The 24,772-nt window shown below is 56.5% G+C and overlaps 2 protein-coding genes across 6 annotated transcripts in view; both read left to right on the top strand.

Annotated features, from left to right (window-relative positions):
- ARPC1A (actin related protein 2/3 complex subunit 1A) overlaps positions 1-4,968 on the top strand; it is a 28,782-nt gene extending 23,814 nt beyond the window's left edge. Inside the window, exons 7-10 of one of the 3 annotated variants that reach the window (XR_015766413.1) lie at positions 29-104; positions 322-515; positions 736-835; positions 2,557-2,646. Coding sequence is in view for 1 of the 3 variants with exons in the window: in XM_028088435.2 (XP_027944236.1) it covers positions 29-104; positions 322-515; positions 2,557-2,647; positions 4,563-4,601 (400 nt within the window). In the remaining 2 variants the exon portion in view is untranslated. Of the gene's footprint in view, positions 1-28; positions 105-321; positions 516-669; positions 836-2,556; positions 2,648-4,562 lie in introns of those variants that run through there. The other 2 variants (XR_003606897.2, XM_028088435.2) reach the window with 2 other exon arrangements.
- A 4,189-nt stretch (positions 4,969-9,157) lies between these two features.
- Positions 9,158-23,602, top strand: ARPC1B (actin related protein 2/3 complex subunit 1B). 3 transcript variants are annotated; one of them, XM_028088415.2, is made up of 10 exons: positions 9,158-9,529; positions 17,793-17,874; positions 18,464-18,568; positions 19,006-19,228; positions 19,949-20,056; positions 20,841-21,047; positions 21,153-21,228; positions 21,962-22,167; positions 22,908-22,998; positions 23,285-23,602. In XM_028088415.2, exons 2-10 carry the CDS (start codon positions 17,811-17,813, stop codon positions 23,321-23,323), a joined length of 1,119 nt encoding a protein of 372 aa, XP_027944216.1. In that variant the 5' UTR covers positions 9,158-9,529; positions 17,793-17,810; the 3' UTR covers positions 23,324-23,602. The 3 variants fall into 3 exon arrangements, with proteins under 3 accessions (XP_027944216.1, XP_027944213.1, XP_027944215.1); XM_028088412.2 differs by lacking the exon at positions 9,158-9,529 and adding an exon at positions 10,419-10,525; XM_028088414.2 differs by lacking the exon at positions 9,158-9,529 and adding an exon at positions 10,488-10,596.
- Positions 23,603-24,772: the final 1,170 nt, after the last annotated feature.

Here is a 24,772-nt window from a genome sequence, read left to right as displayed (position 1 = left end):
TCAGTTTAACAGTTGTTCTTGTGTTCAGGGTCTCAACTCTGAAAACAGAGTTCCTGCCCCTCCTGAGTGTGTCGTTTGTCTCAGAGAATAGCGTTGTAGCCGCGGTAAGTAATTCTCTTCATTCTCCCTTGTAGTACACTAGTTAATTCTCCAGAGCAGGAGCAGTGCGTGCCCTGTGACTTGGTGTACTGGCTCAAGCCAGAACAGCCCTTTAGAATGGCTAGCCTTGAAGAGGAAGAGATGCCTGTGGTGTGCACGTTCTGCGGAGGGGTTGGTGGGTGGGCAGCACACCCTCGGCGCCTGACTGAGCTCTTATTTCAGGGCCATGACTGCTGCCCAATGCTCTTCAACTACGACGACCGTGGCTGCTTGACCTTCGTCTCCAAACTAGACATTCCCAAACAGAGCATCCAGCGCAACATGTCTGCCATGGAGCGCTTCCGCAACATGGACAAGAGGGCCACGACTGAGGACCGCAACACAGCCTTGGAGACGCTGCACCAGAATAGCATCACGTACGTGCCCCCCAGCTACCTGGGGCCCCCGGAAGCCACCTGTAGCCAGGGCCCTGACCATCTGTGGAGAAGTGTTGGGTGACAAGGATGCCTTTCTCCCTCTCCTTGTTTCCCGACTGGGTCCCTTTGCAAGTTGTGTGTACTGTGTGCCCAGACATTCCTTCAGGAACAGGAGCAGAGAGAAGTCTGTAGCTTCCCGACTACGGGCTCTTATTTTCAGCTTGTGACAGAGTGAGCCGCCCCCACCTAGGCATTCTGTCCTTCGAGGTGCGGCTGGTACGCGGCATCCCCCGTGAGGAGCGCTGATCCTACGGCAGACGGTGAGCTGGTGTGCCTGGCAGGGCAGCCTCTTCCTGGGGCTTGCTTTCTCAAACCCTGATTGAGAACAGAAGGACACCTTCCTGAATGTTATGGTCCTCTCTGGTAGTGAACACGAGACGGGAAGACCGGTTATCCCCTGGTTGAAAAAGTAATTCTAGCTGTCGTTTCAACCATGGATTTCAAGTGATCTATACCAGTAAGAAGATCACTTAACTAAAGAAACAGAATTCTTTGATAACCTCAGGCAAAACCAAGGAGTTTCTTGACTTGAGGTTTTCATCAGGCACATGTGAAGTGTGTTTTACCCAGAAAGCTTGGTTTTTTCTAAATCTAGAGGAGAAATGTAATCTGTTCTTGATATTTTCAGTGATTGTGGTCAGAGTTAGGTACCATAACATTTTCTCTTTTTGACTGGACCTTTTGTGTTGAGAGATTTGCATTGTGCTGATGATGGCGGGAAAAAGAATGGAAACCTCTAGACTTTCTCTTTGGGAGAACTATTAAATGCAGGTTGTCCTTGTCATGTTCGGTGGAAAGGGCCGCTGAATTTAAAATAGGCCGAAATGTCTGTGCTCTACTGGACAGTAGTAACTTGAAGGCATAGCAGGTCTTCCCTGTGCTTCTCGTTTCTTTGTCTTGAATGACTTTCAAAATTATTTCTTGTGGACTTCTCTGAAGCTTCTCTGCAGTCGGTGTATCAGGAGGGTAACAGCTCTCATTGCATTAAAAAAAGACCTTGCAGATTGGCATGTTTGCTTTTATTTGCCGTTACTAAGTCCTCTTTGCCCTTAAGCAAAGGGTTGGCACACTTTCCCTGTAAGGGACCAGAGAGTAAATATTTTAGGCTGAGGAGGTAGCCAGTCTCTGTCACAACTACTGACATCTGTGATGGCGTGCAGGCAGCCATTGGCAGTACGTATATAAGTGCGCGTGGATGTGTTTCAATAAAACTTTATGGACACTGATTTGAATTTCCTCATCACAAAATAATAGTCATTTTTTTGTAACTTTATTTTTGGTAACCATTTAAAGTCATTAAAGCTGTTCTTGGTTAACAGGCTACATGTGCCATAGTTTTGCCATCTCCTTCCCTAGAGGGAATGTTCTAGACATTTCAGAGGAGAAAGAAAAATTATTGTCTAAGCTATGGAATTTTCTTGAAAGTTTTTCAGATAATTAGGCTAAGACAGGTTGTTTCATTCATCTATTCTCTGCATTGCTTGCTTGGAATCTTGGCGTGTCTGAGTGTTGCTCACATTTACAATGATTCATTTCAAGTGCAGGGCAAGCTCTTGACTTACAGGCACTGCTTGTCTTGGAAGGCGATTTGGGAGTTTTTGTTTGGAGCCAGTTGGATTTCAGTCATGCTTCATCCTGCCTCTAGTTTTTGTTTTTAATTGTTTCCATTTTCGTCATTGCTGTGGTCCTGCCCACACTCTGCTCCCGGGCAGTTTTCGTGCTGCGTGGCCTGGCTTGTCCTTGCCTCTTGACGTCACAGTAATGAATGCAGCTCCTTACCTTTCCAGTCTTGGCTTTTCTGGACATCCGGTAGTAAGATTCATTTGAATAATTTCCGATTGCTGCAGCCTAATGTTGATGGACAACTTAATATTTAGGAATTGGGAATTTGTTGCCTTCAAACGCCCTTACACTGTTAGGAAGGTTGGGGCCCGCTCCCACCACATACCTGACAGGCTCTCCTGTCTTTGCTTTCTTTCAGTCAGGTGTCTATTTATGAGGTGGACAAGCAAGATTGTCGCAAATTTTGCACTACTGGCATCGATGGAGCCATGACAATTTGGGATTTCAAGGTATTTTCTACTTTTCAGAAGAAACGTTTGCATTAAAATTCTTTCTGTGACAAGAATGTTTCTCATTTCTTGGAACAAAATGTCAGATCCAGTGCACATGAGAAACGGAGAACATTAGCTTATAGTTGTCTTTAAAACCTGAAAGTCTGGGCCCCTGGCTGGCTGAGTCGGCAGAGCATGTGACTGTTGATCTCGGGGTCGAGTTCAAGCCCCACATTGGGTGTACAGCTTACTTAAAAAAAAAAAAAAAAAAAAACACGGAAGAAAGCAGACTTTCACGGTGAGATGGGATACATCGATCTAGATGGCCATCCGTCCGTGGAGGGAGACTTGAGCGGTACTTTTGTAGCAGGCCCTGTGTTGAGCCACCAGTCTGTTTGACGATCTAGATATATTTTCATGGTTTACACGAATCAATCTAATAAACATTCACGAAATGCCTGTTGGGTGCCAGGCCTGGTACTGGGCCCCGAGGATATTGAGGTGAAAGAGCCCTCAAGCAGCTTGTCTGGTAGAGGGTGACGGTGTTCCATGGAGCTCCAGAAGAGAGGCCAGTGCCTCTGTTTCTACAGAGGAATGGGGGGGAGCGGGGAGATTACCAGCACTGCAGGGAAGAGATTGGCATGAGCTGCGTCTCCAGATGCAGTGGGATTTGGGGCACACTCAGGGGTGGGGGCGAGCCGTCTGAGTTGCAAGAGCAGCAGATGCAGACCGGCCGAGCTCGGAGCACACGCCACGGCTGAGGCACCGCGGCGGTTTGGGCTGCGGTGTGGCTCCTGCGGAAGCACAGGGTGGAACTAGGAAACGGGCCATGGCGTGGTCAGGGAGAGGCGCTGGGCTTTGTCTGCAGGTAACTAGGGGCTGGTCCAGAGCCGAATAGAGGAGCTCCAGGCCGTAAGGCCTGGACAGCCGTGGGCTCTGGGCAGAGGCTGTTGAGTCCGGTGAGCAAGTGAGGAGGAGGTGACCCCCAGTGGTGGCGGGGGTGTGGCCCCGAGCTTCTGGACTGGAGGGAGATTTAGGAGGCCAAGGGGAGGGGCATTGTGAGGAGCAAATGCGGGGGGACTCTGCACACTCTCCTTGGGGTTTGGGTGGATGGTGGGCGAGATAAGGAAGCAGAGGGGAGCGGCAGGGGTAAGAGGGGGGCTGCCATGGGCAGCCCTGTGAATTTCATTTCTCCTGGTGGTCACCCCCAAAACAGGTAGGTGTTTACAGAATTTTGCTCCTGCCTGTGCCTTTCCATGATGTTTGATTTTTTTTTTTCCCCCATCCTTGGGTGAAATACATAATATGGAAAAAAGCCTCCAGAATACTCTGGAGAAGCAAACTGTCTTCCTCTAAAAGTCCCCACCCCACCCCCCACCCTTTTTACCTTCCCGTGCTTTCCACCCTGGGCATTGCGGCCCCCATGAAACTAGCTCCCAGTGTGACTGGTTACACTCTCACTTTATTCTCTGATCCCTCGGGCCACGGCCTTTTCTCTCCTGTGTATGCTGTACGCTAGGAGGTCGTAGGGCAGTTTCCTGTGGTCCGTCCACCTTTGAGCACCTGCTGCGTGTTGTGCCCCGGGCCCGCCACTGTGTGGCCTGTGAAAACGGAGTGGCTGCCGTGAGGGCCTCTGGGGTGTGGCGAGAGGCACGGGACACGCACGCAGGCAGCCCTCACCAGTTAAGTGCCGCTGGCCCAGATCCTGTGGCTCGGAGCCATGGCGACAGGGGAGCGCAGGGCTTGGAAGGGCCAGCAGGGGGCCCAGGCCTGGGAGAGCCGGTGTCAGCTGGGCTAAGCCAGATTTGGGGGGGTACGGGGCCTGCACATCAGTCGGCTGGTGGGGAGGGGGCAGTCGTGTGGTGCAGGGGGGCTGGGGGAAGACACCACAACGTCCTCAGTAACTCTCAGTGTTCTTCCTGCCCTTTTCAAGACCTTAGAGTCTTCCATCCAGGGCCTCCGGATAATGTGAAGCTGAGTGAGCCTCCCAGATCCAGCATGACAAATGGACAGACTGACAGACTGACAAATGCGCTGACGCAGCCCCGCCGTGTGCATGGTGGTGAGGAGAGCCAGCCGCAAGGAGACACTGAAGACAAGTTTTGCGCAAATATCGTTTGTGTGTTTTTGTTTGAATATAACTGGTGACAGTGTTGGTTTTTTAAAAGCAGCCGTGATTTGGGTTTTTCTGTTTTTTGTTTTTGCTATTTCATTCCATTCTTGACCAAAGCTTCTCTTTAAGTAGTTTATTATGGAAAATTGTCACACTAACTTAAAGGAAAGGGTGGGAGACATGTCCATTGTCTGCTAAACAAATAAAAATACTGAATGTGTCTTTGGTTTTGTTTCCTTATGCTGTTTCCATTAGAAAAATAGGGACAAACGCTTCATTAGACTAGTTTGTTTTTAGGGTAAAATCTTAGATTCTGAAATCGAGCCACCCTCTCCCACCTCTGAGAAAAGAAGCATTTACTGATTGCTGTCTTCCAGCCTCCGAGCGCTGCCGCAGAGCCCGCGCCATTCCCGTGTTGCACAGGAGGCCGCAGAGGCGCCCGGCTGCTGAGCCTGCTCTGCGGCGCCGGGGGGCCGCTCTGTGCCTGGGGCAGGGGCTGCGGGGATGTGCCGTGGGGACAGGAAAGGGACACATTACCTTAACAGTTTCCGCTAGACATTACGGGGCCCAAACTGAGTTCTCATCATAATCAGATGGGAAGTTTGACGTTCCAATGCTGAGAATCTTGAGAGGTGCAAATAGAAATAATTAGCAAAGGGAGTAAATACGAAGTAGCCTTGAGCACAGCCATGTTCCTGCTCTCCCTGGCCCAGGAGAGGGGGAGCAGTGGGGGTCTGATGGGCTGAGGCCCCTCACCAAAAGAGTTCTTGGCTTTGCACGAGAAAGAATTCAAGAGCAAGCCATTTAGAGAAAGAGACAAAAATTAGGTGTAGAAGTAAGAAAGGAGCTACTTTACAGAGTATGGGGAAGTGGACCCCACCCCTGCCCGCCACCACTGTTTTGCCTCCAACAGGGGGTTTTATACGTTTTTAAAAATTAGCTGTGCAGCGAGGGGCTTACTCCTTTAACTTTGGGTTTATCATTTCCATCGGGCGGTTTTTCCGTTGCTTAGGGTTGCAGAATTACCCACGGGGAGCAGTGGAAAGAATGTCCAAACTTTGTGGCTTTTACTGCCAGAGGGAGAGGGGTCTTGTGATGCTTTTTATGACCTGCTGACTTTTAGGTTAAGGGTCAGCCTAAATCCAAAATGACTTCGATCAACTTGCCCCCCGAGCCTCCCTTGCCTCCTGCCTCACGGTGATTCAAAGACAACCCTGGTTTTAGGACACTGGTAACAGTGCTTCTTGGAGGACATCGTGATACATTCACAAGAGTAATTTTGCCCTTTTGGTGTCTCATGGGGAGCTTTACTTTCCTCCAGGAGAGAATCTCAGCAGCCGAGGGCCTGGCCTGGTGGGCCTGCCTCGTCCCTGTTGGCGGTAGCCACCTTTTGGGACCCCCGATGGCAGGAGCCCCTTTGTGTTACACGTGTTTGCACCTGTGCGTCCGCAAGGCCATTGTCACGGGACAGACAAAAGTAGACCCTAAACAGGAATTAGCTAAAAGTTTCCTTTTCGTTTCGTTAAATCACATGGTTTGGCCAGCAAGCCCAGAGGTTTTTAGAGAAACACTGCATTCCATGAAAGAAACAACGGCAACAAAGAAACAAAAATGTCTAACTTTGCCTCCAAGAACTTAGCCAGAATTGTCTTTTCTCACCCATCCAGCTGGAAACCCACGGTGCTGCCTGGCCCGGGGCCACAATAACTGCCTATCGGTGGGGGGTGGGGGGGGCTCTGGGTGACTGCCAGAGCCCTTGGATTCAAGGCTTTGGGCTTTGATGTCAGGTTATAGTTGTGCCAAGTTGTGTGACCCTGAGTAATCTAGTTAACATCACTGAGCCTCCGTATCCTCAGCTGTAAAAAGGCAGTAAAAACGGTTAGTAGGGGTGCCCGGGTGGCTCAGTCGGTTAAGCGTCTGCCTTCAGCTCAGGTCATGATCCCGGGGTCCTGGGATCCAGCCCCGCATCGGGCTCCCTGCTCCGTGGGGAGTCTGCTGCTCCCTCTCCCTCTGGCCCTCCCCCCGGCTTGTGCTCTCTCGCGCGCCCTCTCTCTCTCTCTCTCTCTCTCTCTCTCTCTCTGAAATAAATAAAATCTTAAAAAACAAAACTAATTCCTGTTAGTTACTCAGTAAAGCCGAGGTTCACTTTTAGGCTTGGCACCGGCCCTATTACAGGCCCTGGAGACCCTTAATAACAGTGTGGTAGAGTGGGAAGCAGTGTGTAAAGGATCTTGCTAACCAAAGAAAAATCCAATAGTTCTTTCCGGAATATTCCGAGAATATTCAGCCTCAGAACGCAGACTGATTGCTTAGGCGACTCTCGGTTTGGCCCAACGGCCATCACACAAGTGGCTTAGCTCCCAAGTGTGCCCAACTCTGGAGGCAATGATGTGGAGGGTCAGGGTTTCCCTCAGCGCCTGCAGTGTGGCCAAGACGTGAGCTACCCTGTGTGGACTCAGGTCCCGAGTAGAAAAGTATATAAATTATAAGGTTAGGTTATTTATTTATACATGTATAATTTAAATACCGGGTGCACTATGTAGAATAATGCCCCCCCAAGGTGTCCATGCCCTAATCCCCAGAACCATGAACTTTGCCGATGTAATTAGGTTAAAGAGGAGGAGGAGTCTGGATTATCCAGTGGGCCCCCTGTAATCCCAGGGATCCTTATGAGGGAGGCAGGCAGGTGAATCCGAGAGGGGGCCGCGGGTGGGGTGCCGCTGGGCCTCAGAGCCAAGGAACACAGGCGGCCTCTGGACGCTGGAAAAGACAAGGAAACAAGGTCTCCCCTGGAGCCTCCGGAAGGAACGCCACACTGCGCACCGAGACCGGGGACTTTGACCTCCAGAAACGTAAGAGAACACATCTGCGTTTTTTTCAGCTGCCCTGTTTGTGGCAAGTTGCTACAGCAGCAATAGAAAACTAATACATACGCTGTCAATTCAGAAAAAGGAAGAGATACAGGGTCTAGAACAGTTTTTCCCAAATTGCAGGTCAGAGCCCATTCGTGGTTGTGAAAATCAATTTCGTAGGTCATGATTGGCATTTGAAAAACTGAAACAAGAAAAGAACATTTGGCATAGCAGTAAGGGGGCGTCACGATACCCAGGGTTCGGATATACGTGGGGGTGTGTTCGGGGTCACAGTATATACATCACTGTGGGGCGTGCCCAGAAGAAGCTGGAAAGGGGCGCCTGGGTGGCTCAGTCGGTTAAGCGTCTGCCTTCGGCTCAGGTCGTGATCCCAGGGTCCTGGGATCCAGCCCCACATCGGGCTCCCTGCTCGGTGAGGAGCCTGCTTCCCCCTCTCCCGCTCCCCCTGCCTGTGCGCGTGCTCGCTCTCTCTCTCTCTCTGACAAAAAAAAGAAAGTTGGAAAGCCACCACCGTTACTTCATTCACCTGGGGGATCCCAGGAAAGGTGCCATAGCCACACCTTTGACGCACTACCTGAGAATAGCTACTGGACCCCGCACCAAGGAACGCGACTGATAGGCGTTAACTACTCACAACAAACCTACAGGGTTGAAACCTACTGTCACATTTTAAAGATGACAAGACAAGTCCGGGGTGGGGGTGGGGGGCTGGCTGGCGGGCTGGCTGGCTCAGTCCGTGGAGCAAGCGACTCTTGCATTTGGGATTGTGCGTTGGAGCCCCAGGCAAGGTGGAGAGCGCCCGCGGTACCCGCTAAGCACGCCCCCTGCTGGGCGAGGGCCGGGAGTGGAGATGCCTGGTGAGCAAGCCCAGGTGAGTCAGCCCGGGCTCAGGGGCAGGGTGAGGTGACGGAAACGGACAGGAGGGGACCCTTCCAACTATACCTTCGGGGGTTTCGCTGTAGTGTCCAATCAAACTGATACAAAACCATGTGGCTTGGAAGGGGGTGTGTAACAGGTGCCGCCCCCATCCCGGCCCGGGGATATGAGATGCTAAGCATGTTCTGGGCCCCCTGGGCTTTGTCCACCTCACAGGCAGGTGTGGCCTGGTTAGGGAGACACAGGGCTTTCTCCTCCTCCTCCTCACAGGGATCAGGTGGCAATCCCTTTATCTCAGGGAGAGTGACCCATGGTCCCCATGTCGAGGTGGGCACACGCTGAGACACAAGGAGATCAGACTGGGTGTTTCGGGAAAGGTTTTCCTCCCTGGTCTCGCTCCCCACTGCCGGGGCCAGCCCACCACGTCCAGAGTCCAGATGTCTGGAGCTAGGCTGCCCTCTTGTGACCAGGAGGCAGCAAGGCCAGTGCAGCCAGGAGGTAGGAACAGAAAGCCGGAAAGAACCTTGAGGACCTGAGGATATTGCACCAGCCCCCAAAGGACTGCCCTCCTGCAAGTCAGCCAACCCCGAAGTCAGCCTGGGTGTATAGCTGCGATTCTTGGAAGCCTGAGAAGGGGGGAGTGCAACATCTCCACCCCAGGGCCTGGGGAGGAGGAATCCTCAGGCTTCCTATTTGTCAGGGTGCTTATAGCAATGGGTAACAAAGTTTCAACTCCAGCCAGCTGAAGAAGTCAAGTCTTTGGCTCACTGGTCCAGAAACCTCTGGAATCAGGTCCGGCTGGAGCTGACCAGTTAGAGTTTGACCAGGGTGCTGGTCATGTCTCTGGGATTTTCTCCACGGCTAGATGGGAGGGCTGGTGACAGCCCCGCAGTGTCTCCTGGAGCCAGGAAGGCTGGTAGTCCCACAAGCTGCAGCTGAAGCTCGCTCGCTCCTGGAGAAGCTGCCATGTTCGGACCCATGTCCTCCTCTCCACCACCCCCACGGAGGAAGAACTCCGTGTAACAGGAGCCGGAATGGGTGAGCGCAGGGGCCTGCTGGGAGTCCGGCGGACACCTCCAGTGGGGGTTGTAGACACAGTGAGCTAAGAGACACGTCCTGCAGGATAAACTGAAGTTGGCCAGGTGGGGACAGGGTGGGAACAGTGTTCCAGGCAGAAAGAACAGCATGTGTCACAGCCCCGAGACCGGTCAGGGTGGGAGGAGTCTGGCCCCAGACCTTCTGAGCCCGGGAGGGCCCCGCGCCCCATCCGCTGCCGGTGGCCTGGCTGACCCTGGAAGAGAGGACTCCTGGGGAGGGGTCTGACCGGCTGAGAGGGCACAGCAGGGCCTTCACCAGGGTCTCCCCCATCTGCCCCGCCACCTGGCCACATCTCCACTGATGAGGCAGAGGCTAAGGACAGAAAGACCCCTGGGGAAATTCACGTGGCTGCAAGGCCACCAGGCAACTTAAAAGCGGGAAGTGGACCGCAGCGGAATCAAAGGGCAAGGAGTCCTCATGGAGAGAACGAGCGCGGCCAGCCAGAGTCGCTGCGAGAGGCTAGCGGGCAGCCCTGCCCCGGGCGCGTTTTGCAGCGAGGGCGGGAGGGCAGCCTCGCCTCGCCTTCCTGCCCGCAGCCGGTTCCGGGCCTGCACTGTTTTTGCGCCCCGAGGGTATCAGCTCGCGGAGGAAGGATGGAGAGGGCGCTCTCGCGGCGGCGGGGACGTGCGCGCCCCGCCCAGCTGCTGCTCCGCCTGGGCGCCTCTCGGAGCCTCAGTTTCCCCACGCGTAAAGTTACGAGGAGTGGTCGCGGCTGAGTTCTGGGCGCCTGGGCTCCGCGCAGCCCCCACCCCGGCTGGGTGGGCGGGGCCTGGGATCTCGCGGCCGCCGCCACCCGGGTCGCCGCCCCCGTCCCCGCGGGGCTGAGGCTGGGAGGCCCCGCCCCCCGCCCACGAGGAAGTGGCTGCGGCGCCGCGCGGGGCCCAGAGCCGGTTCGGCGCGTCGACTGCCCAGAGTCCGCGGCCGGGGCGCCCCGAGGTGAGGGGGCTGGGGGACCCTCCGGAGGGGAGGGGGCGCCCGGAGGGGAGAGGGCGGAGAGTTGCATGCAGGTGAGGAGGGTGCGGGACGCCCGCAGACGTGGGGGCGTGGGGAGAGGGTGCCTGGGTGAAGGGACACAGGGCTGGGGGCTTGCCAGGTGTGTGGGGTCGCCTGGAGGTGAGGGGACCAGGGGATGGCGGGCCGGGCCCGGGGTGGGTCGGCGGGCGGCCCCCTCCGGGCGAAGGAAATGCAGGGCTCCCTGCCCCCGGCGCCCTCGGGGCGGCCCCGGCCTTCCCCCCGCCCCCCCCCGTCGCCCGGGTCTACCCCTTCCTGCCCCTGCCCCGCGATCGGTGCCCCCCGCTATTTCGGGCCGCGAGGGCCCCACGCCTAGTCACTTCCCCTCCATCTTCCAGCCTTCCGGGTTGCTACGGCCGGGAAATGAGCTGGCGCCCCCGCCCACCTTGCCCCTCCCTCCCCTCCCCCCGCATGGAGAGAACCTCCCCCCCCTCCCGCCCAGCCCCTGCCCCTGGGGCCTGGGTCCGCGGTCCTCACCGGGAGGGGGTCCCGGACGCCGGACTGAGCGGCCCCTCCTTGGCCGGCGGTGGGAGAGCAGCGGGCCCGCCCTGGGCGGTGACAGTAACACTAAGAAGCCCCGTAGCCAGCCTAGCGCGGGGACGGAGCCGGAGGCTCTGCCGGGGTTCTTCCAGGCTGTCCCCGGACCCCCCGCGCCTGTTAAGGGCACCCGTTCCCCGGACCGGGGTAAAAGTGCCAGCTTCCATCACTGGCTGATGACCTTAGCAAGCCACCTAACTTCCCCGGACCTCAACCTATCTTATCTGTAAAATGGGGACGTCCTGAGGCTTCCATGGGATCATGTGTGGAAGCACACACAGAGTACAGGTGTGTGCTCTTACCGTTGCCACTACCAGTATAAGGCCTGCCCACATTTATCAAAGTGTCTGGATGGTGCCAACCTCAGAGATTTGGGGTCAGAATCCCAAACGGGGCCATGTAGGAGCTGTGTGGCTTTGAGTAAATCTTGACTTTTTGTCTGAGTCTGTTTCCTTCTGTACAAAATGAAGGTTTAAAGAAAAAAAACCCACAAAACTTTTTAGGCTTGCTTTCAAGGGTCTTGGTTAAAAATATTGGGCATTTAAAGATGCCGATAAAGGTAGTTTATGTGTGTCTCTGTGCATACGTCCTCTCAAATAGTTAAATGGTATCCCCACATGTTAGTGTCAGAATTCACTCTTGCCATATTTGTAGTCCTCTGGATTTTTCCACCCTTCCACCATTCTAAAGGGGGGTTATTAAGAACATGTTTGCTTAAAGATAAAAAAAAAGTGGTTATTTTCTTAGCACCAGAATGAATTTATGCCACCAAAGAGTGTTAATTTTTAGGTTCCTGTTGGTGTTATTCTGCTTGTTCCGACCCAGTTGTTGAATTGTTACTGCACTGCTCTTCAGAAAGGCTAAACAAATTAGCAGCAAATGAGAGTTTCTCCACAACCCTGCCAACATTGAGTTTTATGTGTTTTTGGAGTTTGTTTTGTTTGGATTGCTTTATTAGTAAGCTTTAATGGTGCCATTCTATGATTGTTTTCATTTATGTTTCGTGACTTGATTTTTGCCTGGTTTAGAAGACTTCGGGAGCAGACCTGGGGAGGAGGTATTAGCTGGTCTGTCTGGGGTGGCAAGGGCTACTCCATCCACAACAGGAAGTTGAGTAACTGCTTAGCACGTGTGCAAAATGGCTTGCTGGCAGCTCCCTGGAGCTTCTGAGCTGGGTGGGGACTTCCCTGAGTGCCTGTAGGGCCAGGATCTTGCTCCAGACTGCTCCTGCCTGGCTTAGTCTCAGATACAGCCAAACCTCTGGCTTCAGAGGACCTTGGCCAAGTTTCTCTGAAAGCAATAAGGAACCTACAGCCAGTACCTTGTTCAGTCCCAATCTTTTCTGATCGAGATGTGAAGGAAGCATTGGCTGAGGGCATCCAGCCAGTATGGAGAGAGTCAGAATTTGACCCCAGCACCGTAAAAGGAAGGAGCGCTGAGCCAGGCTTCACCTGGCTTGCTCTGCTTTGGAGGGGAGCTGAGTTCTTCCCAAATGCTGAGAGAGGACCTTCTAGATTTCAGGTTTCCAACCTTTGCTAATCATTGACCCTAATCAGGAAGGAAAAAAAAAAAAAAACCAACTGAGCACGTAGTCCCCAGTAAATATGTACAAATTGCATACATAGGCCACTGAGATAATAAAACATACTCATTTCTTGTAGCCCATCTCCTAAAGAGAAGGATGGGATTCCTGCAACCACATTTAAGAACTATTATTGAGCACCTATTACGTGCCAGGCACTCTAGTTGGTGGGGAGATACCTGGGTGGACAAAGCACATACCCTGCCCCTAGGGCGCTTACCTCCTCCATATCCCAGTGCGGGGTCTCTGGCACCCCCTGGAGGGAAACCCACTCCCTACCTTGGAGACCCAAACTCCCTCCCAGACCTCAGGCCACCCTTCCCTGTGCTCTCCCAGCCCCAGCCCTGGGTGACCTCCAGCCCGTTCATACTGAGTGTTCACTGTGTGCTGGAAGGATGCAGGGGAAGGGCGACTAGGAACACGGAGATCCTGGCTTTAGGCTGGCAGAGGGGAGCCAGCCAGGGGAGCCTCCGCGTTTGGCCCACACTCCCCCAGCCTCTGTTTCTGGGGTAATGAGGCGCAGATCACTGCACATGGACTCCTAGTCCCAATACCGTCCCCAGAGCCCCTTCCTCCCTCCCTCTGACCCCGACAGTCCAGTGGTCCCACGGTGCTGGCTCACAGAGGCACAGTGACAAGTGGGTGGGTGTTCGGAGGCCATGGCCTCAGCCTGACTTTGTCTCCCCCCCGGGAGCCATTGCTGAGGCACTGTGTTGTCGACACCCTTGGGCAAAGCAACTCTAGTTGGTATTCTTTAGGGTGACTGGTTGGCGGTGGGTCCTAGCCCAGGTCCCCTGGAGGTTTTCCTGGGAACGATGACGTCAGAGTTCCCGTGGCAGGGTGGCCAGTCTGACCGCCGAGAACAATCCAGTGATTCTCCTCTAGGAGGATGTAGCCCTGAGGCGACAGTGGCCAGAGAAGCTACTTCCCTGTCTGGGTTACCACTTCCTCATTGCTAACTTGGGGGCTGGGAGTCACTGCTGAGGCCCTGCTGGTTTTAGTTGCTTTGCAGAAGTTATGAAAACGGGAAAATGCACCTCTGCCCTCCCACCCCCTTCCCCCAGATCTACCCCCCAGCCCCTTTAAGGTGTTAGTTAATGCAGCATACTATGAGTATTTCTGTCTGAATTCATGCTAAAGGTGATTGGCTGATAGCTGTGTTCTGAGCCTCCCCCCAGCCTGTCCCACTGTGCCTGTAGTCATGTTTATCAGCCCCTTCCTCTCCCGCTTGAGGACCTTTGTTTGGGTCCCAGGGAACAATGGTCAGGGCTCCCCAAGTCCTCTTGGCTGTGTTACTAGTATGAGAGCTGCTGTCTTCAGCAGCACGCACAGCCGGGAACTCTGGAACATCATGCTAGACAGGCTTTTGCAGCCTGGGCCCCCGGGTCTAGATGCTCTTGCCAAGACCCTGCAAGAGGCAGAGACGCCCAGTCACACAGTCTGGGACAGTTGGAGCTGGGAAGTTGGCATTCTGCAGACCAGCGGTGGGCCCAGAGACCCTCAGGGCTGTAGCCCCGGGGCTTCTTCCTCTGGGCCACCGGGGCTGAAGGGGTGGTGGGGGGATTGGCCTCCACAGCGGCCAACAAGCACCCGGCTCGGCCCCACTGGCGACCTTGGAAAATGGGGGTGGGCAGATTAGCATAGATAGGCCTGGTCCTCCCTCTGCTTCGTCTTGTCGTCTGCAGTGTGGATGGTGATGAAGTGCTCCCGCCAAGCTGGATGCCCGTGCTGACCCCACCCAGCGGCACCGGAAGTGCTGGGGGAAGTCCCCATCAGGCCTGCTGACCTGAGCTGAGGGCCCCAAAGCGCCACTTCCGGGGCCTTTGCCTTCCACAGAGAGGCCTTATAAGGAGAGGCTGGGGAAGAGCCATGTGGGAGCAATGTGCTTGTATGTGCATGTACAAGGCTAGTGACGTGTGAGCGTGCAAGGCTGGACACTTGTGAGCATGTGGGAGCAGTGTGCTTGTGTGTGTGCAAGGCTGAACATGTGGGAGCAGTGTGCTTGTGTGTGTGCAAGGCTGAACACGTGTGAGCGTGCAAGGCTGGACACTTGTGAGCATGTGGGAGCAGTGTGTGTGTGCAAGACTGGACACGTGAGCACGTGGGAGCAGTGTGCTTGTGTGTGCGTGTGCAAGACTGGACACGTGGGAGCATGCAAGGCTGAACACTGGGTGCAAGACTGAACACGTGTGAGCATATGGTAGCAGTGTGCTTGTGTGTGTGCGTGCAAGGTTGAACATGCATGAGCGTGTGTGGCCTGAGCAGGTGTATCAGCTTTGTCTTCCTCAGCAGTGCTGATCGAGAACCCACTTGGTGCGCTGCTCCAGGCATGTCCCTACCCTGTCCCTGTATGTGTGTCTGTGTGTCCGTGAGACCTGGGCTGCCCCAGGAACCTTCCAGAGCTTCCTGCTGTAAATAAAAACAGGTTTTGCATCTGGGGAGTGCAGGAGGAGCAGGGCCTACAAGGTGGTGAGCTGGGGGTCAGGAAGCCAGGCCCGGCAGGATTTGTGGTGCCGCCTGGGGCAGGCCAGTCGCTGAGCCCTCGATTTCCTGAGGGACAGTGGGCTACATGCAGCCCGTCTGTCTCTAGCGGCTGGGCCCCAACTCCATGCTGTGCCTTCCAGCAGGGCCTCTGGCTCAGCCACGTGGGTAAGCTCAGCCTGAACAGGTGGCCATTCTCCTGAGGGGCCTGATAGGTGCCCACTAGTTTCCTGGGGTGTTCAGGGCTCAGGCCCAGAGCTGGGGAGAAGCCTTCCTTTAGCCCAGTCCATGGGCTGCAAACCTGCCAGCAGGTTCCTGGTGACACCTGCCAGGTGCGACTGGGCAGGTAGCTTCCCCTCGCTGAACCTCCACCTCTGCGTCTGTCATATGGGGCTGTGGCCTCTGAGCACTAAAGTCAAGAACACCTGGGGTGGGGGGATGGGTGAAACAGGTGAAGGGGACTAAGCACACTTATCTTGAGGAGCGCTGAGTAACGTATAGAATTGAGTCACTATGCTCTACATCTGAAACTAAGAGAACACTGTGTGAACGCTACTGGAATTAAAAAAAAAAAATGCCTGGACTGCTTAGAGCTAGCAAGTAAGGAGCATTCAGGAAATGTTGGGTGGTGGTTTTTTGGTTTTGGGTTTTTTTTTTTTTTTTTTTTTTTTAAGATTTTAAGTCCTCTCTACACCCAACATGGGGCTTGAACTCACAACGCCAAGTTCAGGAGTTGTATGCTCTACCGACTCAGCCAGCCAGGCATCTCAGTAGTTTTATTTTTGTTTTTAATTTTTTTTTTCTTTTTAAATCAGAGTGAGTGAGCACAAGCGGAGGGAGGGACAGAGGCAGAGGGAGAAGCAGGCTCCCCGCTGAGCAAGGAGCCCGATGCGGGACTCGATCCCAGGGCACTGGGATCATGACCTGAGCCGAAGGCAGACGCTTAACCAGCTGAGCCACCCAGGCGCCCGTTTTAATTTTTAATAAAGAACTTCCTCTGCTGGGTACTAGTGACAGTATACAGCTGGCTTCCTCACGTACTTAAGGAGCACCAACTACGTGCCAAGCACCCAGGCACTGGGGAAAGCAGTGTGGACAAGACCCGTGAGAACTGTGTGCATCCAGCTCTGGAAGTCCCAGCTCGGGGCGGGGGGGGGGGGGGGGGGGCACCACAGGTGCTGTGAATGAGAACCGCGTAACGAAGGCTCGGTGATGATTCTCTGCGGGGAAACTTCCGTCGGGAATAGGGAGCACTGGGGTAGGGGCCGGTGGCTGAAGCTGCAAACAGCGGTCAGAGAGGGCGTGGCTGAGAAGGTGGCCTTGGAACATGGACTTGAAGGGCAGCAGCCTGGGCTCGCCATGCAGGCCCCCCAAGGAAGAGCTCCGGGGGCCGGGGGAACAGCCAGTGCAGAGGCCTGAGGCCCGTGGGCCTTGGGATCAGCCGCGGGGCTCCCCGGGGAGACGGATTCCCACTCGGGTGGGTCGTGGCTGGATGTTACCCCGTGGGAGCTGCGTCTCCTGAACACCTACTATGTGCCAGGTGTGGCTTAATGGTCTTATTTTACCCTCCAATGGCTCTGGGGGCAGTACGCCTGTTCCCATTGTGCAGGTTGGACATTGAGGTTTGGAGGGGTGAGCCATGTGCCCAGGGTCGGTCACCGTGGGCAAGCGTGCAGCCTGGCTCCGCCACAGGCCCCGCGGCTGAGTGGGGCAGTGGGGAGAGCATGGGTTTGAGGAAGCGCTGTTCACTTTGGGTCTTTCCAGATGAGGAGGACTCTGCCAAAAGGAACAGGGGTGGGCAGAGCTGGGCATGGGGTCGAGGGGGCGAAGGGACTGCCTGTCACCCACTGTGGTGTGTAGCCCACCCCGCCTCGGACTCAGGGGCATCTCGGAAGCTCAGCGGCAGGGGAGGAGGCTGGGAAGCTGCAGTCTGGGCTGGGCCCAGTCCTGGGGGTGCCCCCAGCTGCCCTCTGTACTCGCCTTCACCCCCACAGTCCAGCCAGCCACTCGGGGCCCCGTCCTGCCCTTCCTGTGGAAGGAACAGCGAGTGGCTTTTCTGAACGAGGATGGGATGTGTCTGTGTGTCGGTCCGTGCCCCCACCTGCAGGCCCCTGCAGACCGGCTACCTCCCCTCCCTCTCCCGAAAACCAGAGCTCCGGGCGTGGAAGGCTGCCTGTTGTGTGCTGGGCACAACGCTCATTTCATCCTCAACCCATCTTTTTTTAAGGTTTTCTTTATTTGAGAGAGCGAGCACGAGTTGGTGGGAGGGGCAGAGGGAGGCGTAGAAGCAGGCTTCCCGCAGAGCAGGGAGCCCGATGCAGGGCTCGATCCCAGGACCCCGGGATCACGACCCGAGCTGAAGGCAGATGCTTCACCGACTGAGCCACCCAGGCACCCCTCACTCGATCCTTCTGCAGGGGAGGGGGCCCTCTACCCTTGAGGAAACTGAGGCACAGATGATGAGCGACACAGGCTCAGCACACCCCACTCACGGGGAGGCCAGGCTGGCCCCCGCTGCCCTCCCACGAGGTCGGCTGGGGCCTCTTCTGGGATCAGAGGCGGGGCTGACTGGGGGTCCCTTCCCCTCTCCAGCACAGGAATTGAGCGGCCATGGCCTATCACAGCTTCCTGGTGGAACCCATCAGCTGCCACGCCTGGAACAAGGACCGCACCCGTGAGTGCCGCTGCCACAGGATGGCAGGGGGGATGCGGGAGCCCCCGGAGTGCGTACAGGCAGTAAACCGGCCAGGCGCCCTGGACCGTGGGCTCTGAGGGCTGGCTGTCCCCCTCCTCCACCTCCGGTCGCCAGTGTGGAAGAGGGGATGGACGAGCTCTGGGCACACGCGGGGCAGCCAGCCAGGGGGCCCTGCTGCAGGTGCCGCTGGGGAGGGAAACACGCAGGAGGAGGGAAAGCACTGGAGGCAGAGGGGATGGTTTGGAAAAGGTGGCCAGGGAGGTGCTTTGGAGGAGGTGAGGGAGCCGGCCATGCCAAGGTCCAGCGGCAGGAGATCGTGGCACTGTCTGGAGCAGCAAGGAGCCCAGGGCCGGAGTTGGGAGCAGAGGGCAGAAGACTGCTGTGGGGGTGCCTACAGGTGCAGGTGAAGGATGGCTAGTCCCAGGGGAGGGGTTGCAAGGTGCTTCAGGGAGCCCCGCGCCAAGGCAGAGGGGTGAAGGGTGCTCCTGGGAGAGGGGTCTTGAGGGAAGGGGGAGCCTGGGCACGCACACCTCCTCCCACTCCCTACCCCCAGCCTTCTCTCCTGCAGAGATTGCCATCTGCCCCAACAACCACGAGGTGCACATCTATGAGAAGAGCGGGGCCAAGTGGGTCAAGGTGCATGAGCTCAAGGAGCACAATGGGCAGGTGACAGGTACGTCAGGCTGACTGGGATCACTCTCTGGAAAGGAGATGGGATGGCGCAGGGCCACCCAATCCACTGTGTTAGGTATGATAGTTTGGGTCGCAAGTAACACAACCCTAATTCAAACTGGCTCAAGTTACAAAGGGATCATGTTGACTCATGTTGGCTCATGTTGCTGAAAAACTGAAGAGGTTTTGGGCTTCAGGGAAGGCTTGATCCAGCAGCTCAGTTCGGCATTACCAAGGACCCATTTCTTTTCTGTCTCTTGGCTTTCCAGCACGTTTGGTGATATTTTGGAGAGACGTTAACACTCTCAGTATTTGTTCTAAGTGGCACCCCCTGGAGCAGCTTGCATCCAAATTGTGGCCTCAAGCCCCTCCCCTACATGGATGCCAGAGAGCCTTTCTGCTTGGATGGCTTCAGCCTGTTTCGTCCCCATCCCACAGGCATCGATTGGGCCCCCGAGAGTAACCGAATCGTGACCTGTGGCACAGACCGCAATGCCTACGTGTGGACGCTCAAGGGCCGCACGTGGAAACCCACCCTCGTCATCCTGAGGATCAACCGGGCTGCTCGCTGTGTGCGCTGGGCCCCCCAGGAGAACAAGTTCGCTGTGGGTAGTGGCTCCCGTGTCATCTCCATCTGCTATTTTGAGCAGGAAAATGACTGGTGGGTGCCTGGGCAGGGTCAAGGTCAGAGTGGGTTGGGATGGACCCCGGGGCTGCAGACCAAAAGGTGGTGGGACTAGTGTCCCAGAGAGCACTGGACGGGGTGTCAGGAGCCCTGTTCACAAGACCCTGGGGAAGTACGTCCTCTCTGGACCTTGTAGGTGAGGTGCCGGGCACTCCCACAGCCCTGTCTGGGAACTAAGGGCACAGATCACCCCAGGACCGCCTCTGTGAGCATTGCCTAAAGCCCTGCGCACACACTCACATGGACCCCCTGACAGCCCTCTGGACTGGGCGTCCGTTGTCCCCACTTTTCAGATGAGCAAAGTAAGTCGCCCTGAGGTCAGGTCACTTGTCGGAGATGTCCAGCCTGTCTTGCTTTTTTCTCCTGGGTCCCTGAGGGCAGAGGCTAGGCTGGCGTCTGGGGGACCTGAGATCGAATTCCACCCTGGCCAGTTAGCTGCTGTGTGACAGCCTACCCCAGGCTTGTCGTGAGGTTTAAAGGCCACCGGGGATAGAGTTCCCAGCTGGAGGGGACCCTGCTCCCCACTGGCCTGATCTAGGCCCTGAGAGGCCTGTGGGCCAGGAGTGCCCGGGCCTCTCCCTCTGGGGACTCTGGGGGGTCTGCAGGGCCCCATGGGAAGGTAGAGGCCTTGGGGCACTGAGGCCTTGGGTGCTGAGAGTGCTGGTCCCCATCCCCTCTACCTGTCCATGTATCCAGGTGGGTGTGCAAGCACATCAAGAAGCCCATTCGTTCCACTGTCCTCAGCCTGGACTGGCACCCCAACAACGTGCTCCTGGCCGCAGGCTCCTGTGACTTCAAGTGCAGGTGAGCGGGGGGCCCCTGACATCAGCAGGGGAACTAGGGTGGAGGGAGCCCCACGCCCTGCCTTCCAGACCAGCTCTGCCACCAGCAGGATGACCTGGGGCCTCAGTCCAGCATCTGGGAGGCTTTGCTTTTGGAGGGGTCGCCATTGGGTCCTGTCTACAGCCCGTGGAGAATCTTGGCAGGATATACCCCTTGCTACCTCTTCATGTCGGCAAGGGCTTTCCTAGGTCCTCCTCTCCTTCAGTTTCCTTGTCTTCACCTGAAGGACAATGAGTGGGTATGCTTCTCACACTAAGGCATAAATGACTGAGAAGCTTAGACAAACCTGCCTCATTATCTCGGGCCTGGAAGGTAGTGTCCTCAGTCCCCATTGGCTGTTTCTACTTCTGGGCCTGGCACCCATGAGCTTCCTGACGCCACGGGCTCCCAGCTTCAGACAGATGGCCTGGGTCTCTGAAGCGCCGCCCGGGAAACAAGGCTCCGGCAGGCTCCAGGGGCGGCCCCTGGACATGGAGAGGGGTAATGTCCGGCTGAGGCTCTGTTGGTGGGTGGGGAAGAAGCTGGTTTGTGGGCACCTGATCTGTCCAGGGACCCCGTGCTGGCCTCAAGCCCCAGACTCGTCCAAGTGTGAAGATGCAGGTCACAAAAAGCCGGCTCTGTAACCACAAGCCCCCGGCTGGGCACTCTGGCCTCACCAGGCCAGTCTGGGAGAGAAGTCCCTTGCCAGGCGCCTCCCAGACCCCCTCAGCCACTGCGGTTTGTTTCTCTTGTTCTCTCCTGGCAGGATCTTCTCGGCCTACATCAAGGAGGTGGAGGAGCGGCCAGCACCCACCCCATGGGGCTCCAAGATGCCCTTCGGGGAGCTGATGTTTGAGTCTAGCAGTAGTTGTGGCTGGGTGCACGGTGTCTGCTTTTCGGCCAGTGGCAGCCGCATGGCCTGGGTCAGCCATGACAGCACCGTGTGCCTGGCTGATGCCGACAAGAAAATGGCGTGAGTACAGGCCACAGGGGTCGGCGGGAGGGGAGGGGCAACCAAGGCACAGACTGGGAGCAGCCAGAGCGGCTGACACCCCCACCCCCCGCCGCTTTCTCTCAGTGTCGCGACTCTGGCCTCTGAAACGCTGCCGCTGCTGGCCCTGACCTTCATCACCGACAACAGTCTGGTGGCAGCGGTGAGACAGGGAGGGGCAGGGAGGGGAGCGGTGCTAGTTAGAGGTGCTAGTTAGATCGGCTCTCCACTGGTCTCCCCCCACCTTCTCTTCCTCCTTGGTCAGAACGGGCTGGCTTATGCTGCTATAACAAGGCCCCAGTGCAGGTATTTGGGGGCGGGGGGGGGGGCTGTGTCTCCAACATGCGCCGCAGCTGCCATGCAGGGAGAAGGGGGAGGCAGAAAATCATGTCCTGGACCCTGAGGTTTCTGCTTACGTCTTACCGGCCAGTGGGTGTGTGGGGGCAGCACAGTTCTCCCGTGCATCCAGAAGGGCGCCGCTCTCCTCCTGCCCACAGATCTGTCTCCCCTCTTCCCCCCACATCCCCCTTCAGCAAACACCCGCAGGTCCTGGACAGTGAGGGCGGGCTCAGGCCTGCCTTGCCTACAGAAGCGTCCAGCTGTGGGGTATTCTCCGGTTGGGCAGGGCACAAGGTCCCCGAGCTTCCAGGGGAAGGCGGCCACCCCTAGATGATCCCACCACCCCCCAGCACCCAGTCCCTGTCCATATACCCAGGGTGGGCCCGGTTGTGTCTCCGGGCTGGTGTGGGCTTCCCCAGGGCTCACCCCAAGTCCCGTCACCAGATTCCCTTGGTGTGCCTTGTCTCCAGCCTGTTTCCCTGTGCATAAGATCGGGGCGCTGTGCCCGCCCTCGGGCCACGCTCCTGTGACCTCCCCGCCCTGTTGCCCTGTCGTAGGGCCACGACTGTTTCCCGGTGCTGTTTACCTATGATGGCACCACAGGGACGCTGAGCTTCGGCGGGCGGCTGGATGTGCCCAAGCAGAGCTCGCAGCGCGGCCTGACGGCCCGAGAGCGCTTCCAGAACCTGGACAAGAAGGCGAGCTCGGAGGGCAGTGTGGCCTCAGGCGCTGGCCTGGACTCGCTGCATAAGAACAGTGTGAGGTGAGGGCAGGACCGACCTTGACTCCCCTCCCAGCAGTGTCAAAAGTGGGGGGCCCTGACTTAGGAAGCGGGCGACCTCTGGGTGGCACAACAGCATCAGGTGAGGGCAGCGCAGGCACTGTGGGGACCATCATGGTTCTCTGGGACGACCAGAGAGCCACCAGCCCCATGGGCAGGGCCGTGGCCGAAACGGTCCTGCTGCCGCCTCCCTGAGCAGCGAGGCAGGATGAGGCGTGAGGAACTGTCCACGACGCCCCAGGCCTGCCAGCCCCAGGTGTACCCCCCGCAGCCAAGCGGGGAGAAGTACGGTGGGACTTCCTGACCCACCCCCCGCCGCGGCCATCAGGTCCAGTGTCGTTTTCAGACCCAACGCCTGAGCTCGGCTTTCAGGGCTCGTCAGCACGCCCCCCCCGGGTCCTCCCAGCCCCCGGTTTTGCCTTCCCCCCATCCTACTACACTCCCCTCACCCTGGACATTGCCCACACACGTGGGATTCGTGCCCGGCCTCTGCACATCGGCTTCCATTTGCCTGGGCTTCCCTACTGCTCCTCCAGGCAGAGTCGCGAGCCCCTCCTCTGCAGCCCCTCCCAGCCCACTTCCCCGGCTCTCTGCGAGGCGCATCCCACCTGCACAGCCCAGCACTTCTCACCGGAGTCGGGTGGGAGCTCCTGGAGGGTGGGCAGGCCTGAGTCCAGCAAAGGGCCACAGTTGGGACCATCAAGCCCTCCTCCTCTTTGCAGCCAGATCTCGGTGCTCAGCGGGGGGAAGGCCAAGTGCTCCCAGTTCTGCACCACAGGAATGGATGGCGGCATGAGCATCTGGGACGTGAAGGTGAGTCCTAGCCCAACTTGGCGCTTCCTCCCCTGGGCCCTCCTCGATGGATAGCCCCTTTATTCCTCTAGGAGGAAGGTACTTCTTTGGGATGAGGGCAGGGGGAGATGAGGGGCACCCCTGGGGCACCTCCCTTTAGGGCTGGGATTCAAACCCAGTCTGCCCAACTCCAAAGACTAGGTTTTCTGTCCTCTGCCAGGGGCTGGGCTGGCTAGGGGTCAGGTCCCTGGGGGTGAGGTGTGTGGGGGACAACCGAGAACCAGCCTGTTCTGCTCTCTCCTTCCAGAGCTTGGAATCAGCCTTGAAGGACCTCAAGATCAAATGACCCATGAGGCATAGGTGTCCCTCATCCCAGCTGCTGGGGGAGGGGGTCAGGGAGGCTAAGGATTGCTTTGCTGAATGTCTGTAGGGTAGCAGTCTGGGTCCCCCGGGGACTGCTCCAGCCGGGGGGTGGGGAGGAGGGGAAGCTTTTCTGACCTACTGAAGGAACAGGTGCCTTTTTCTTACAAAGAGCTGCTTTCATTTGTTAAAAACAAAAATGTTCTCAAAGCACTGTGCTGGTCATGAGCTGCAACAACGTGGGTGTAATAAAAAAGCAATCTTAGAGCTGGTCTCCTGTGTTTGGGAGGAGCGTGTGTTCGCACGGGCACAGGTTCCTTACTTCTGCTCTACCAGAAAAATTGACCCTGAAGCCCAAGGGCCTTCTCCTTGCTCCCCTTTCCCTCGCAGTCCAGCCAGGGCAAGGCTGGACCTTGGTGGCTTCCCTGTCACTCGGTAGTCAGATTCCCAGACCAGTGCTTGCATGTTCCAGGCTGCTGCTGGGCTTTAATGGAAACTGATTTCTCAACTTGATGTTTGCAGCTGGTTTCTGATAAATGCGCATCATTTCCCTAGACCATTCCCCCCACCCCATTCCTATTTCACGCAGACGGCCTTCCCTGCATAACACATGCTTCTGTTACCTAATTACTGAGTCACAGCCAGGTAATGAGTTACACCCACAGATCCTAATCATGAACTGGCCTTACATTTGCAAGATGAAGGATACCTAAACATGCCTTATCCCAGATTGTTCTAGGGCCTATCCGTCAGGATATACCCCAGTTGGAAAAGGCCCGCTGACTTTTAAATCACGATGAAGTAGAAATTCTAAGATCCCAGGAGACAGGCCTCACAACTCCTCTTACTCTAATTGCTTGCCAAGGCCCTCCCAGCCTGTACCAGCCCGCTGTAAGGTGAGCTCCCGGTCCCAGAGCTCTGAAGGGACTGTTGTCAGGCCCTGGAAGGCCAGGGAGGTGTCCACATACCTTTTCTTTTTTTATAGCTCACCTCAGGGCTGAAAAGTGGCCCCAGAGTATCAGTGTTCTTCTGAGACCCTGACGAGCAGGTTCCCCTCACTCTGAGAAGGATGAGCAGCAAGCATGCTCTTGTTTGGCTGCAGGGGCCTCGAAGATGTCACCTGTCTGCCCTCGTTAGAGACACAGTACTTGACTTAAAACTGACAGGCTCAATGTTTTGCTTCTAAGAAGAAGGAAAAGGCAATAGAGGACGAGGACTAGGTCGGACAGGGTTGGGCTTCTGTGGCAGGTGGGGAGAACGTCAGGGAAGGGGATTGGACCCTGTACTGCGGTGGACACTAGGGCCACTGGCCGGGCTTTCCACGCCCTGCCCCACTGGATGTTGAGGACAGTGGAGCGGACAAGCAGCTCATAGTCTGGTGGGGGCAGTTGATGATGACAACCCAGTGTTGGGGAGGGAGCTGGTGGAGCAAGAA

Source organism: Eumetopias jubatus, unplaced genomic scaffold, assembly GCF_037043125.1.
Source record: "Eumetopias jubatus isolate StellerSeaLion01/CBP00866 unplaced genomic scaffold, mEumJub1_p1.0 scaffold_12, whole genome shotgun sequence".
NCBI classification, from domain to species: Eukaryota; Metazoa; Chordata; class Mammalia; order Carnivora; family Otariidae; genus Eumetopias; species Eumetopias jubatus.
The sequence above is the reverse complement of the archived record's forward strand: the minus strand, read 5'-3'. Positions and strand labels throughout refer to the sequence as shown.